General features: G+C 49.1%; 1 protein-coding gene across 1 annotated transcript; it reads right to left on the bottom strand.

The window, feature by feature from the left end:
• Positions 1-4,996: 4,996 nt before the first annotated feature.
• On the bottom strand, positions 4,997-9,361 carry LOC149350796 (uncharacterized). Its single transcript, XM_089576939.1, has 11 exons — positions 9,274-9,361; positions 9,032-9,185; positions 8,296-8,961; positions 8,009-8,184; positions 7,804-7,948; positions 7,598-7,737; positions 7,390-7,540; positions 6,994-7,198; positions 6,324-6,936; positions 6,130-6,268; positions 4,997-5,204 (listed from the first exon to the last, which is right to left on the bottom strand). The coding sequence occupies exons 1-11, from the start codon at positions 9,359-9,361 to the stop codon at positions 4,997-4,999; spliced, it is 2,685 nt and encodes an 894-aa protein (XP_089433065.1).
• Between the last annotated feature and the right edge of the window lie 7,204 nt (positions 9,362-16,565).

The raw sequence follows: 16,565 nt of genomic DNA on the forward strand, positions 1-16,565 counted from the left end.
ACGCCTTAGTCCTCTGCCGTTAGTCGGAGCTCCCAATGACATGGCCCCTGGGAGAAGACGTCATATTGTCCATGGCAGAAACACGCCCATGATGCCACTTACGTAGGCTACCATTGGAGGGACACTGGGGGGAAATTGAAGTTGGCTAGTATCGATAGAATACCAGCTCCTAATCACAAAAACACAGCCTTAGTCGCTTTGGGACGTTAAACTCCATAAACCAAACCAAACCTCTCTTACTGAAAATAAAGCTGTTGTAAGGCAAAAAGAGCAAGAATTAAAATACGGGTATCGCCGCCACTGGCCAATTTCGTGAGTACAAGCGCGATGACGAAATAACCGAAAAGCGCCACGGATATTTCAGTCTGACAAACGTGAATGAAAGTTATGTGTCTGGATATTGAAGTATAAAGATTTGTTTTGAAACCGCTAATGCACTTTTATCACGCGAGAAAGGCGGAAAAAAGACAACCTGAATGTTGGAATTTAAAGAAAACCTGTAATTGGTGGCGCAACGGGCAGCCAGCTGAGTTTCTGTATGCTTTGGTGCTTCGAGGCTATGCGCTCTGCGTACCCGCATGGTTTCTTTGTTGACGAGCCTCGATTTACAATTTCGGAGCAGCAGAGGAATTCCAAGTATTCCACTGAGTTCTCCTCGGACGTCATGGCGCAGCAAGCACCTGCGATGAGGATAACACCTGTGGCTAGCTAATGTTGCACGATCTTCCACGTTAGCAAACGTACCACTCGGCGTGTTCGCTTCGTCAACGTACCACCAAGACGCTCGGCTGCATAACCAGCGCTGGGCACCAGTAGCTTGGCTTGTTGCCGAAGCTGCCGACTCCTCGGTGCTCGGACAATCCTGCCAGACCCGTCGCCTCAGCCCACAAAAACATCGCACGCTGTGTTGGATTGAGGTCGCTAAAGTGCAGGCTGCAGTTTTTTGTGACAATTTCGTTGTCAGGATCGGGGATGGGATGCATAGTACGCTGGTGCAAACGTAAACGAAGCGAGTAGCGACGGCTGATGAAGCCTTCAACGTCCGGCCGGCGGTAGTTTTCATTTCGGCTGCTGCTAAGCTGCACCGCTTGCTGCCAGCAAACACAGAGTCCACGCTCATGTCAGTTTACGTCACTTTTCGGCTATTTCTTCATCAGAGTCCTGAGTTCGAATCAGAACGGCTATAAAAAGTTTTTCAGCTTCGATTTCAAATCTCTTAGCAATAAATTCATCCTTCGCCGCCGGACAAGCGACAAAAAGCGATAGCAACAATGCCGAACTATCGGATTTTGCTTGCAAAAAGAAAAAAGAAAAAATCGAGAGTTGACCTCAGTTTTTCTTTTACAGGAATTCGGGACAAGCTCTTCTAGTTCTCATGGCTGCCACTATGTGACGCATGGCTTTTGAATATTAAAAAAAATAGCAGACTGTTTAGCATGACAAAACGTGGACTATCGTGTAGCAGCACTAGTTACCGTGGGCACTCAAGATCCTTATGTGCTAGCCATTTTACCGTAAAGCCTATACCGTAAAGGTCTTCTACCTAAGGACCTTTACCGGGAAAGCATTTACCATGGAGGCCTTCACCCTAAAGGCCTTTACCACATGGCCTTCGACCTAAAGGACTTTACCCTGAAGACATTTACATTGAAGGCCTTCACCCAGGTGAAGGCCAGCCAGGTATACACACCCGGTAGGTTGCCCACAACCCGGTGAGCAGGTGGGCCGCCTGTCACAGAACAGGCTGCAGGGACGTACAGGGTTGGTCAAAAGTGCCCAGGCCACCAGGTCTGCTTTGAAGGGTCATAGTCGGGCCCTAGCACCTCTATGAGTATAACATGCTTCTCCTAACTCGCACAGATATAGTGAGCTTCGAGGGCTACGCAAATGCCCCGCCAAACAGCTCAAAAGCAAACACTGTGGCCTGGAAACTTTTGACCAACCCTGTTCGTATGCCCGAAACCATGTCGCACTGGCGGACCGGCGCCGACAACCGTGACAACAGAGTTTATATCAGTTTCTCTTTTCACGTCGATGACGTTCATGAATATAAGTCTTCAAAAATATTATTATTTATTTGTATTCCCATGACGAACCGAGGGCCGAAGAGGTTAAGACTACAGTGTTTACGGCCGTCTTCCTCTAAACCATAAAAAAAAGAACACAAGTGGTCTTGTACGCACCAATCTTTTTCTTTCTCTGTGAAGTACGGTGATTCACCGCACAAAACTAAACGTCAGCATGAACAAGCAAGCGCTTGTTCATAAAGGTCGACGTGACCACCACGACGCCAAGAAACTTTGCTATGTCGACTCCGGCTTGGTGTAGCTTTCACCAACCATTACTCTTTCGTGGTCGGTATGGCTGATAGCCCTGCATGTGCCATCTGCGGGTATGACGACCCTATATCCCACATTCTTTGTGACTGCCCTGCTTACAGCGCCGAAACGCAGTCTCTCATCCGTGCGCTGGAGCGTCTAGATCCATGCCCACTGACGGAAATGAAGATTCTCGGCCACTGGCCGCGGCGATCGTCGGCGGTGAAGGCCTCCATGGCACTGCTCCGCTTCTTGAGAGCTTCTGGCCTGCATGATAGGCTGTGACTTTAGCGAGCGCTGACTTTTCATAGTGTCTTCAATTTTCTCCTACTCTCTTTTCTCTTTCATTTCTTTTATCCCCTCGCCCTATTCCTCCTGTGCAGGGTAGCAAACCGATCATTCTTCAGGTTAACCTCCCTGCCTTTCCTCTTCCTCCTGCACCAGTACGGTGCAACCATGCATACCCGATTGCTGCGCGATTTGAGGCAATGCTTGCGCAAAATATGGCGTTTGGCATTTTAAGGACGAAGAGCACAGCGCGTGGCAGAAGTTTAACTCTGCGACACAGGCACGCTGTGGCTACACGCGCAAGACATCATCATCAGTCTCGCTACGCCCACTGCGGCAAAAGCCTTTCTCATGTCTGTCAAATTAACCCTGTCCTTTGCCAGCTGCAGCCACCGTATCCCCGCAAACTTCTTAATCTCATCCGCCCACCTAACTTTCTGTCGCCCCCTGCTACGCTTACCTTCGCTTAAAATCCATTCCATTATTCTTAAGGGCCAGAGATTATCTTGCCTTCGCATTACATGCCCTGCCCAAGCCCATTTCTTCCTCTTTATTTCGGCTAGGATATCATTAACCCGCGTTTGTTCCCTCACCCACTCTGCCCGATTCCCGTCTCTCAACATTACACCTATCATTATTATTTCCATAGCTCGCGGCGTTGTCTTTAACTTAAGCCGAACCATTTTCGTTAGCCTCCACGTTTCTCCCCCATAGTTGAGTACCGGTAAGATACAGCTGCTGTATACTTTTCTCTTGAGGGATATTGGTAAACTGTCATGCAGTAGACGTATTTTCTTACCACTTCTAGCACCTCACTATCATTTGTGAAATGCTGTTCCCTTGCGCGACTGTTGAACATTTTTTTTTGTTTTTCTGCATGTTATCCTTTATCATGCTTTGGAGCTCATTTCCTGAGTGTCTTATCAAGGCAACGTCATCAGCGAATCGCAAATTACTTAGGTATTCTCCATTAACTCTTATCCCCAACTATACCCGTAAATAGGTGGTGAATAGCATTGGCGAGGTCGTGTCTCCCTGCCTGACAACCTTCCTTATTGGAATTTTATTGTTTACTTTATGAAGGGCTATGGTAGCTTTGCAGTCGTTGTAGATATCTTCCAGTATTTTCACATGATTCTTCTACACCATGATTCCGCAATGCCTGCATGACTGCTGAGGTTTTCGCCGAGTCAAATGCCTCCTCGTAATCAATGAACGCTATATATAGGGTTTGGTTATATTCTGCGCATTTCTCTATCACCTGATTGATACTGTGAATATGGTGTATTGTCAATATCCTTTACGAAAGCCTGCCTGATCATTTGGTTGAAAGAAGTCTAAGCTTGTCCTGATTCTATTCGCGATTACTTTAGTAAATACCTTGAAGGCAACGGACAGGAAGGACAGTAGGGGGGGCAGGCGAGACAGTGTGGTGCCGCTACTGTCCGCCCATGAAGGTAATCGCATCGAGTTTTCTTCCAATGCCCCCTCTTATCTGTTGTTAAACGATTTTATTCTCTTCTCAGACCACACCGGTCTCCTACGTCGAACTGCCCTGCCGCCGCAAGACGCCGGTCAGTTTTAGAAAAACTTAGCTAAAGACACATCCTCACATCCTCTAGGTTATGAACTGTTAATCTAGGCATACTGCTCTGGACAGGCAACGCTGCCCCTGCGCCAGGAAAAAGGGATGCTCTTTTTTCGTTTTTTAGCAAGAAAACAGTGAGAGCCTTATCAGGTCGTTGCAAGAATCATATTGCGCTTCCTCGCATTATCGCAGTGCAATTTTTTTCAACACTTCTTGCACGAAACCTCCTGCAAGAAGCCACATGTCCGTCTGAAGCAAACTTTATTGAGAACAAGATTAAGTTATTTTCATGCGCGCGGAACAGGCACATGAGGGCTACGCTAAGAGCGGAGGACATGTTGGATGCTTAATGGCTAATATGTGCTGGCTGGCTTTCGGTATCGGGAAGCCAATCTTTCCAGAAGAAAAGAAGGCATGACACATACTGAAACAGAACTTCTGCTTGCATATACTTCAGAGAAACAACGCGAGGACAGAGTTTAGATTTAACGTATGTTCCCCAGTGTAGAGTAGCAGGCCAGGGCCATGTTACCACCGGCCGACCTCTCCTTTTCCTCTCATTAAAATTCCTTTCTCACTGAATACCGCACCATACACCGCAGTCGCCGCCTGCTGTTAAGATTCAAAACTATAGAAGACCACGCTTTCTGTGGTTAACAAAGCATAAACTGGCTCACCAGTGTTCTAAGCAAGTGTCCTGTGGCATAGGGCGAGCGCTTGCGCCTTGCAAGTGCGTTTGTAAAAAGAGACACTAAAGAATTCCCGGCATCGGTTCGAATTTATTCTTGAGCTCTCTTCCAATTTATATGTATCTGTTGGCAACGCTTGCCAGCAGCCCGACGAATACGGTGCACACCGCTGCATTGTTCCAGGTGGCGGAGGAGGCGGAGCAGTATGGGAGGCGCATCTGTTTTCTGTAGGCTTCATAAATTCCGTTGATGGCTTGGCCATGGCTGCAGCTGTAAGCCTTCAGCACCGAGGCCAGGCACGCTTTGTACGTGTTCAGGTCACTGAAAGAATCGTATTGCGTTTCCTCACATTATCGCAGTGCCATTTTTTCAACGCTTCTTACATTTATAGTGCAAAATCACTACTACAGACGCACCAACCCCGGGCAAAAATCTTGTCATCTTGTATTGTTGTGTGCTCCGAACTAACCCGAGCTTACCCGACTTATTTCGGGTAAGTTTGAACGAGCGTCGCGCCAGCTGCAGGAAGTGGGAGGCAGATGGCGATTGGCAGTTAAATAATGATTGGTCGCGAGAGGTTGCTCGGGCGGAGCAACAGGCTAGCGATATCCCTACCGGTCTATAGTTTAGAAGAACTATTTGGGCTAGATAGTTCATTGTACTTGAGAAAGGAAAAACAGTAGCGCCGAAAAACACACACACAGCTGAAGAACGACATAGGTCAAGCGCCCTACGTCCTACGTAAAAAAAAAAAAAAACAGCGGTTGTCCTACGTCGTCTTCACCTGTGTGTGTGTTTTTCGGTGCTACTGTTTTTCCCTACTCGTCACCACATAAGAATGTTAAGTAGAGAATGACCAATTCTGCATATGTGGGCATTAACCCAATAAAGCTATCACGTCATACCCTCAGGGTGGAGCTTAAGCGTCCCCTCCAACTGAAGAATTAACATCTGCTTTCGCAAGTCTACTCAGTTTAATTACCTTAACTTCCGACCACTTTTTTTCCTATCAGCTGTTTTCAAAGCACTGTTTGCGAAGTGACAAGCAACAGCAGGCGTGTCTGCAGTGCTGTCTAGAACGCCTGTAGACGAAGTATCTTGAAGCCCTCAAAACTACGGCATGTATGCGCTGCTGAGGCAGAAAGACTTGCGGCAACTGGTTAAGCTGTGCAGCTCCGGCATCACTCAAGGGCGACATGCTCATGTAAGGCTTAGACTTTCCAGTAAATAAGCGGAAGGCAAATACCTGCAGAACTGCTTCACCCCCGCACTGCTGCCGTCCAGAGGTAGACCCACGTCGGTGACGTTAGGCCACCGGAGGAGAAGGCCCTTCAAGGTTGCATTGCAGAGACCCAGTGCCAGTTTGACCTGCTCAACGGGGCAGTCTGGAACGAATCGAGGAGTTAATGATTGTTTCAAATTCAAGGCAGGTTAACTTACCATCGGAGGCCAACTCAGACTTGTTAGCCTCCATGACGTTCTCCATCCTTGCCAGCGCAGCTCCCCTGAAGTGGTGAAACATATCCAGCCCATTGGGGAACATGGCAAGTTCCGAATTCTCCACGTATTCATTCCCAAAGAAGTCGTCCTCCCCAGCTGCCTTCTTCACGTGAGGCTTCTTGGCGAGCTGCTCGAGCTTTTGGAGCTCAGCAGAGCGACTCTCGTGCTGTTCTTGGGCTGCATGGGCCTCGCTATTCTCTGGCTTGAAGAACTGCAGCAGGGCCAGCGGCGTGGTCTCGTTCGACGTCCCGTTGGTCTCGATAACACTGGTCGCGAGGTCCTGCTCTTCTTTCAGGCGCTGAGCCAACGGCCGCCATCCACCCCCGCCTTCGCTGTGTGCCTTCTGGTAAAGAGCGTCGGAATTCTCGTAGTCGCCTTCCTCTTCCGCTTCGTCCGGGTGCATCGCTATGACCCTGGGGCCAGCAAACACGGCCTTGCGTCCCTCCAGCGACTCGTCGTAGTAGTAGCCAGCGTTGTCGTCGTTTTTCTCGTAGAGTCCCAAGTCGACACGCCAGCTTCGAAGTCCGCTTGATCCCGACATTTCCTTGTACAGCTGAAAGAGTGCGAACATTAGGGTGCCGACAGTGTTTGGCCTCGCTGCAATACTTACAGTTTTCGGGTGCGGCCTGAGCATGCGCTGGCTGCTTTTTGCACGGCGCTTCTTTTCCGTCGGTCCTTCCACGAGGCAGCGAACATCGTAGGAGTCTTCGAGCACTTTCTTGTAGACCTTGATTTCCAAGTGAACGTTGATATCACCGTAGCAGCCGGTTCCCTCGACAGAGTCTTCAAGACAGGTGTGGAGTCGTGAAACGTGGCTGTCGTGAAAGAAGTAGCCATCACTAAGATATCACAGCTCTATATTTGCAAAGCGTACTGCGGCCTGGCAGGCACTCGTGCTCTGGCCAGTCATCACCGCCAGTGCTACGGTAGCAAGAACACAGTGCAGTCACGAACCACTCTCAGGTACGAAACGGTCCAGCTGAGCAGTGCCCATCGCGCCACTCACCCGCAAGGTACAGGCTGTGGAGGGGCGAACTCGCGCTCAGTGTCAGCCAGGTCTTGGAAGCTTATCGAGCACCGCAGGGCTCTCTTGAGTGCCTTGCTCCGCTGGCATCCGGGCTTCACGTATGCTGCTACAGCTTGCACATTAGGCATTGCTGAAAGAGTGGGTGGTTTCAATGCCTGCGATCGCGTCAGTGAGTAATCTTAATTACCTCCCTCTCCCGGGCATTCCCGATGCTGCTTGGACGTAATAATGGCGAGAAATTTTCTTGAGTGGTCAGTGAATTCAAGGTTAGTGCAGTTGCTTTTGTGCTGCGCAGCCGCCAGGCATCGGTTGACGTCGATGAATGCACTGTGAACCAAGAATCGCTTCGTCAAGATATGTACTTTTTTCTCAAGGATAGGGCAAAAGCATTACCTGCAGACGTCATCGTGGTTTGTCCATGGTGCCGGCGTCTTCAATTCGTTCATGGCGAAGTAAGTTGCGTAGCAAACGACGGAGGCAATCGATGCTTTCCGCACGTGGCAGCCGCCTTCGGCCTCGTCTAGAAGCCTTGCTCGCACTAGAAGATAATAGAGAAGCTGCTTATTGCAGGCTTGAACCCAAGCGGATCGCTATTTACCTGATGTTCGGTTCGTAGGATCCGTGTAAATAGCGCATGGGTTTTGGTACCAGCTTAGCATCAAGCTCTCGATTAACTTCACAGTGACTATAATAGGGTCGTCCTTGGCATCGCCACTATCGCACTCCAATTCTTTTCGAGCCTTCTCAACGCAGTCGCGGTAGTTCATGAAGCACCTGTAAGAAAAAAGGGAATCATTTGTTCAAAAGAAAACATTGGACAGAAGTCTGTCTGGTAGGGAATTTTTTTAAGGGGTAACCGAAGAGCGCAGCGTATCGGCCTCTTACTTGCATGGTTCTTGACCATGTAAGATGAACTCGTGCATCGCTACGCCGCATGTGAACATCCGTCGAAGCAGCGTCCGGTTTGGGCATTTCTCGGGAAACTTGAAGCCAGTGTCTATTTTCGGCTCGCAGGGATCGTTATCAGACCTCCTCATGCGTCGCTCGACGTTTGCAGAATCATTATGCGAACCCAGGTCATTGTAAGCTGCGTTCGTCACACCGACCAAGTCGCGGAATGTAATGCTCTTGGTAAATACACCAGAATTATTTTCTGCCGATGGCTTGTCGTCGACGAACGCTTTTTTGTTTGCTTCGACTGCGAGGAATGTCTGCGTTTGGTTGCCACCTTCATCGAGTGCCTTGGCTGCGGAAGCGTTCTTCAGATCAATCTCAGTAGCCAAGCTGTTATTGGAAATCACTAAATGAGCGTGACTCGCGGTTGAGGATGTGCCATAGGCAACAGGGCTTTTCTCTCCTTCAACGCTGGCATTCTTCGCCACAGAAGAGGTGATGTTCTTGCTTTCCAAAGCCGCGTTGCAGGCTTGTTGGGAAGCACCCAATATGTTGCTTGTAAAAAACTTAACTGTAGGGGTCAACAGCGTTGTGTCGTTAGAACATAGGGTGTTCTTAAGGGCATTCTCCAAGCAGGTCTCGAAGGTTTTCACCGGGCTGAAAAAAAAGGAACGGCACATAAAATGCAATTGAACCCAATGGAGATGTTAGTAAAACAGCGACTTACCTGCAGGTAGACGGTTCCGAGCGGAGCGTGTCGCTCACGAAGTCCGCGTAGAAGGGCAGCGAGCAGCGAGTATAGGTTTTGGCGAGCTGTATGTAATTGCATTTCGTGTCATTGTTTTCGGCAGCGGCACTCGTAACCCTTCCGGACGACAAACCTGCAGTGGGACAGTATGTTCGGAAGAAGCTTGAGAAGCTCGTAAATAGGTGCACTGGGGAACGCCACGATATAGGACGGATGCGCACCTTTTTTGGCCAGATTTCCGATGCCGGCTACGCAAGCTCCCCGGCTGATGAAGAGTATCGCGCACAGCGCAACCAGCTTCGGGTCCATGCTTGATGTACTTGAACGGTGACCCTCTAGGAGAAAACAGAATTCCCAAATGCATCATTTCATTAAAGCACAGCTTCGCGTTACTGCGTGCAGAATGCAATGAAACGAAATCCCATTAAGAAGGGCTCACAACATAACCATGGGAGGCAGAAACAGAGCGACCCAAGGTTCCCGCATGGGAAACCTAAATGCGTCTGTATGTCTCACTGCCACCTGATAGTGTTGTGGAGAAGCCACATCTGCCGTAAGCAACCCATGAGCCGCGTTCTCAGAACTGTCAGGTGGTCAGAACGACCAGCGAATGGGAACTGCTAAAATAATCGCGAGACAGCCTCAAATCGTTCTTACGTGCGACTACCTCTGTACAGTGGCGGACAAAAGTAACCGGAGCACGCCATCGCATTTTTCAAGCGTTTCCCGATTGAAACTGCCAACTGGCATGTGCACGATGGTAGCGAACGCTACTGTGCTTTCTCATGAACAAATGATGTTTCTTCGCGTCCAACAAGAGAAGCGTGATTTAAATTATGACAGAATAGCGTGCTCCATTTACTAATGTCCGCACCTGTAAATTAGTACCTTAAATTAGGACGCTAAGCTGTGGCTCCTAGACCGATGCTGAGATCACTTGGGTCTGCATCATTGCCTAGAGTGCTGACGACGCGGAAGACTGGCTTGTGGAAGACTTTCATCCGGCTCTACTCTTAGCAGCGATGAGACAAGTTATCATGCCGCCCACCATCTGTTACCCATCGCACAAAGCAGCGCTAAGAGTGAAATCAGCTCTAAGTACCTTGTTTGCGCTCTTACATTCACCATATGTGCGTAGTGAGCCACAGCTCAGCTTACTGCAGTCCGGATTCGCACCCTCGGGTTTGCCGCATCGCAATTTCTATTTCGAAGCGTTGAATTCAACTTTCGCCGCCCACAAGGCGAGAAAGTGGCAGCAATGGCACACTCCACAGGAGTTGACAACACGGTAATTGCATGTCTCATCAAGCGTCAGCCTCTCTTAACAGATGACTCATCAGCTCCACAGGAAGCCGCTAACGCACTCTAGATTTTGGGTTCGCTATCTGGGCCGGGAAAGTAGTTTCTTTCTGTACTATTCCAACCTTATCAACCGCAGCACCAAAGTGCACATCCCGCTCCTGGCAAAGGCTTTGACACACTCCAACCAATCAGGAAGGCTTCAAAGATTCTGAAAAGGCTGAATGAGCTCAGAATCGTTCATAATATTCCGGCCAGCTCGCCTGCGAGGGCGAGGCGAGTCATTGGCGAGCGCGTCAGTGTAATCCCATGATGAGGCTATGAGATTCTACTATAGTATTGGTTTGGGCTTGGTGGTCTGTTTGCATAGCCAGCTAAACCAACTACCAACCAGCTCCCGTAGTGGTGACGTGAATGCCGCCTTGTACTGTTGACGCTTTCCAGTGACTTGCCATGTAGCTTTTTGTGGTCATCTTGAGGCAGACTCGCACAGATAAGCTGTCGTACACAACATCGCATTGCAACAGACCGGTGCATTTGCGCTTGCCAATCAAGGTAATCAGGGAGACAATATGATTGCCATTGCTGCCTAGCGCACTGGGTAACTATGTGAAACGATAGAGTGATACGAAAGGAACCAAGCGTTACGAATTCACCACGCACGAGGACGGGCCCGAGCATGGCCACGAAGAAATTTTTTAACCTTGCGAAGAGGTTTTTAAACCTGCTCGGTTTAGTGCTGCAAGGATGGTTAAGAAAAAGCTCCCAGGTTCTCTCGGTCCGCTTAATGACACGTTTCTCGCGCTAGCCCGTAGATAATGTCACTTTAGGCTGTTACCAAAGCACGGATTGGGCTACCTTTACACTCACACGACCCTGAGCCCACTGCCATAGCTCCGTATGACAAACCTTGCAATGCTACAATAGTTGGCCGCACCAGCCAGGGAGACAGTTCACAAAACCGGTCGCATAAGCAGCCTGTTTTGGCGCTGAGAGAGAAGGTGAACCGCTGACGCTGCGGTCGCCATTTTCTGTACAGGGGCCTGATGTCCTCACTGAGTAGGAGACTGTTGCCCAAGGTCGCGCGCGCGCCCGTTGACAACGCGTCGAGGCTTGCTCGCGTTCGAACCTCGTTGACCGAAGGGTACCACCTTTAGCAGGTCGCGAGGTCAGTCGAAAATGGGCTTGGCCCGGGAGGGGCGCAGCGGGAATCACGGAGCTTCTTCCAAGAACATACCCCTGAGGAAAGCTGGGCGCCGGGCCAGGGGACGCTTGTACCCAATTTTACCGGTGGGCGTTCGGCACTGGGTTTCGAACCAACCATCTCCCGCAGCCGAGACGGGGATATAACACTAGTGTAATTTCTGGATAGCCACGTCTTGGCTACCGCATCGTGTCCTGTTCTGAAGCACCAGGGCTTGGGCGACGGCCGAACGCGAACGGTCCTCCCTTTCGAACAACACACGGCCCTCGCTGCAGTAGCGTAAAAGAGCATGCTCTGGAACAGAGCGCGCTGATCGCGGGGGACAGCGGTGCGGAAGGGTGAGGCGTAAGGCGGGCCGCAAAGGTTCGAACGTTGGGACCAATATGGCGCAGGCCATTCAAAGGCCGTTACGGCGTGCCGACGGTAAGGAAAGAGCCACTCACCAAGCTGGGCGGGCGTGGTGGTGGCCCAAGCGGCTGCGCCTCTTCTGGGTAGCGCGGAAGAGGAAGGCTCCCCCCGGCGCTCAGCAGCCCTCCTCCTGCGTGGCGGCCCCCTCGACGACCTCTGGAACACTGGGGCGTGCCGGGCTGCGTGGCCCGCGAGCTTGGCTCGAGCCGCTGCTCCTGCTCTTCGTCGTCGTCGCCTTTTCCGCTGCAGCCGCTTGGGCAGACGAAGGGTCTTGCCGATAGTGGTGAGCAAGACTCATCTTCCGGGCCTCAATCGCAGTGGTTGCTGGCACAGGAAAAAAAATGAATTCGTTCAAAATGATAGCACACACAGGTAGCTGTTGCTCTTATTATCGCTAAGGACTACTTCGTTCCCACATCAATCATTAAACCGGTCTGCATAGTGTGTTTTCGTTTACTGGCGACTCCAGCGTCGAAGGACTGCGACAGCTGGCCGAGCGAGCAGAAACGGTTCTGCACTGCTTACGTGGAATTCAACAGTTGGGAAAAACCCTCAGGAATTAAAATTATTCCTTTCTGTCTCTTCTGCGTTGCCTTTCGAATGTTGACCTTGTGATAAAAGTGTGTCAGTCACAGCCAGCGCCAAAGCCCATTGGTAGTAAAGCTTAAGGACAAACTCTTTAATGTTGCGAGCATGGCTGGAAGGGTTAGTTTGTGATTCATGGCAGCGACAAAACGGCAGCGCAACGAAGGCAGTGCGGACGCCATCGCACTGATTTCAGCTGGCTTCAGCAGTTGAAGTCAGTGCGGCGGTGTTCGTTCTTCCTCGAGTCCTTGTCTAAAAGGTTGCGCAGCTCTCCGTTTTTCGCTGCCATTTTTAATGTTTCTGCTAATGTATTTAGTGCAGCTACGTGACAGAGAGGGCATAATACTGTCGCTTTCAATTATCTGTTTTACATTTCATCTGTTTCTGACTTTCAACGTGTTTAATTTAACGTGCACGAAACGAACTGTTCATTTCAACGCTACCTCCAGCGCCTACGTAACCTTCTCCCCACCCGGAACCCCATAATGTTTTGAACCAGGCGTGCTTGCAAGAATGGTTGAGCAGGCCCAAGGGGAGACGTGCAGCCGCCCTGGCTGCGGGATCTGATGTGGGCCGGAAGGAAGAGTTTCGGTAATCCATGGCTGGAAAAAGTGGAAAACGATGTCTGCGGACAAAACCACAAGGAATCAAGCCAGCGAGCACAGATATCTGCCAGGAGTATATATTATTACTACATGGGCTTATATATTAAATAAATAAGAAAGTGATGGAGGGGCCCGTTTATTAAGTAACATTTCTATTTAACAAAAAAAAAATAGCCGCCAAGCTTCAGTTTAGACAAGCGCACGCTTTTCCCACGCAGTAGCACCTCACCCCTTTGACGGCCATCTTGCAGACGCTCACAAATCTGAGTGACCAAAAGCCGTCAGTCATGAAGCGCCCGTTCGAGCCATTGTTTCGAATTTTCGGTTTGAACGTTGTGAGCAGTCGCCAGGTGACCGTCCCGTGAAGTAGAAATTGCCCGCAGAACCGTCTCACAACACCCCCGTCCATCTTGACGCTAGCTAGCAATCGAGGGCGCCTGCACCTGCTTAGCGAGCGGCACGCACGATCCACTTCCCCCACGTTGGCGCAGAAAAAAGGCAACTTCTTCGGTAACTCGATGTGCGCGGACGAACACGCACGGTCAGACTCTTCGTCGGCGGAATGCAGATTCGAGAGAACAAATATCGTGAGCTGGCTCCCCCCGTCCGGCATCGGTGCATCGGCGTCGCCCAGCCCTGATCCGTGAGAACATTCGCCCGTAACTTAAGCTGGTGAGTCGGACATCCTTGACTCTCCAGTGCAGCCTTTCCGAGTAACATCTCATTGACTGTTGCCAGCCGGTGTTATGGCTTATGTAGCCTTGTGTCAGCGCATTGACGTATTCCTTTGTTCCTAAGGGTGCGGCCCGCCGTGGTCGGCTTGAGAGCTGTTGCGCACGCAACAGGTTGGGAAGCCGGCTTGACTGTCAGTCGCGGACGAGCGGAGAATTTTCTTGGTGATTTTGTCACTAGTTAAGTGTCTAGTTTTTTTAATGCATGCGTCATGTGCCTCTTCAAAAACACGAATGATTCAACACCTATAGTGTGGAATTCATGAATTTTGATTTAATATTACAGTTTCGAATTATTTTTAAATTTGGATAAAATTTGGCCGTTAGAAAACTAATGAATTGGCTTTCGTGAAGACTATATGCAGTTTAGGCACAAAAGTATTTTTTATCAAAATAATTAAGGGTGTCTGAAAGGGCTAAGTTACATTAAGAATAGTAACGTACAATACCAGCTAGACCTGACACCGATTTCAACATTGGCTCTTTACACTGACGAGGCCACGCTCATTTCAAAATTACCCCAAAGTGCACTGCGTCGATCTAAAATACTGAAAGCAGGGATGAAACTTCGAAAAAGGTTTTAGGAAATTGGCTGTAGAGTAGTATAAAAGCTATGACTAAAATTTTCTAGCAACCTTCTAAATGATTGCAGCTTACATTAGAGCTCAAAACTAGGCAAAAAATTGCGTCATTGTATTTGTTTTTCTACTGATGTACCTTTTTCTTACTGCTGGATTCCGAGTCCTTAAATTTTGTATCAGAGTAGAAATGCTTATTCTACACATTTGGGACTAAAGTATGCGCTTCGAGTTTTTTTTCTTTCATTGTGCAATAGAGTTGTCGTCCATGAATTTTTCATTTTAGTTTGGCTGTTTTGCTTACGCTTTATAATTCAATGTACAGAGGAACGAAAAATGCAGTTTTGGAAAAACGAAAGAAAAATGAACACCTGCTTTCCAGCTCAACGTCACGACGAAAAAGAAACAGAAAAGCATTTCTGTCCCGAATACGTAAAAGTAATAAATTTCCCGAAGGGTAAACAAATGCTCTCAGGAGGTTGTAAAATCTAAAAATCGTTGAGAAAACAGTTCAACTCACCTTAACTCCATACGCCGCTGCTGTAGCATGCCCTCTGCCGAAGATGTGCGAGGGAAGCGAGTCAAACATTTTATTACACGAACCATGGTCGGGACGTAAAGTGTCGTGGAGCTAGGAAGGTTCAGCGGCAACCGTGGGAACGTGGTCACAGAGCAGGGCGAAGGTCTGGTCGTGCGGCGGTCTAGCTCTTCATGAAAGAGGAACACGGAGAGGATGCGCGAAATGCACCGCGTATAGCTTTACTTTCACCAGCCCTATAAGCACTCACTCCGGAACGTGGCGAAAGGGGTCTTGCATTCGTAAGCTAGATGCCATCAGGAGCAGCAGCCAGACTACGACCACTCCGGGACAAAGGAGTCTCCCACCTCTATCCAGTTATCTCTGTCCTGTGCCAGCTGCGGCCACCGTATCCCCGCAAACTTCTTAATCTCATCCGCCCACCTAACTTTCTGCCGCCCCCTGCTACTCTGCCCCACATGTCTCTTAAGGTTGTACCTATCATTTTCTATAACTCGCCGAGTTGTCAATTTAAGTCGAGCCCTTTTCGTTACCTTTCACGTTTCTGCCCCCTAGGCGAGTACCATTAAGAAACAGCTGTTATATTTGCTCTTGAGGGATTAAACTGCCATTCATGATCTGAGCACCTGCCATATGCGCTCCACCCCATTCTTATTCGTTATTTCTTTCTTGATACGGATCTGCGGGCACTACCTGCCTGAATTAGACGCCTCATTACCTAGTTCACTTTGCAATTCATCCCCTTGGAGCATGCTGTAAATAATGGATTTTGCGTAAAAGCGGTCAGGAGGAATCTAGGCATAGGCATAAATTAGATGTATGCGCTAAGAGACAAGGGGAGCAATGTCATTAGCAGTATGGATAAGATAGTTAAAACAGCCGGAGTTCAAACAGCCGGAGTTCTACACAAATCTATACAGCAGTAGGTGTTAGAGAGGCAGTAGTGCACAGCCATGCAAAAGGGAAAAGCAGCTGGTGAGGATCAGGTGGCAGCAGATTTATTGAAGGACGCTTGCTCGAAAAACTGCCACATTGTAAACGCAACGTCTTATGACCTCGAGTGTATCGGAAGCTTGGAAGAACGCTAACATCTTAATTCATCAGAAAGGAGACGTCAATGACTTGACAAATTAGACCGATCAGCTTGCTGTACGTTGCCTACAAGCTAGACTTCAATCAACTAAATGACCAGGCAGACTTTCGTATAGGCTACTAAACAAGAGATCATATTCACACTATCAATGAGGTTATAAAGAAATGCGTTGAATATAACCAACCCCGATGTAGCCTTCATAATTACGAGAGAGAATTTGACTCAGTCGAAACCTCAGCAGTCATGCAGGCCATTACGAAATCAGGGTGTAGAAGAGATGAAAAAAATTACCGACGATTACGTTACTTCCTAATGCGAAATTTGAGCGCAGCAAATAAGCTGTTTCACCTTTTCGATAGTGAGTCAACCCCAGCTGCGGAGTTGGTTTCAGGGACAACGCCGCCGATGCCGACACAAACAATATGATACCCTCGCTTCCGCAGCGCTAAGAATCAGGTCTAGCCGTGGGAAG

Source organism: Amblyomma mixtum, chromosome 3, assembly GCF_055824585.1.
Source record: "Amblyomma mixtum isolate Tamu chromosome 3, ASM5582458v1, whole genome shotgun sequence".
Taxonomy (NCBI): Eukaryota; Metazoa; Arthropoda; class Arachnida; order Ixodida; family Ixodidae; genus Amblyomma; species Amblyomma mixtum.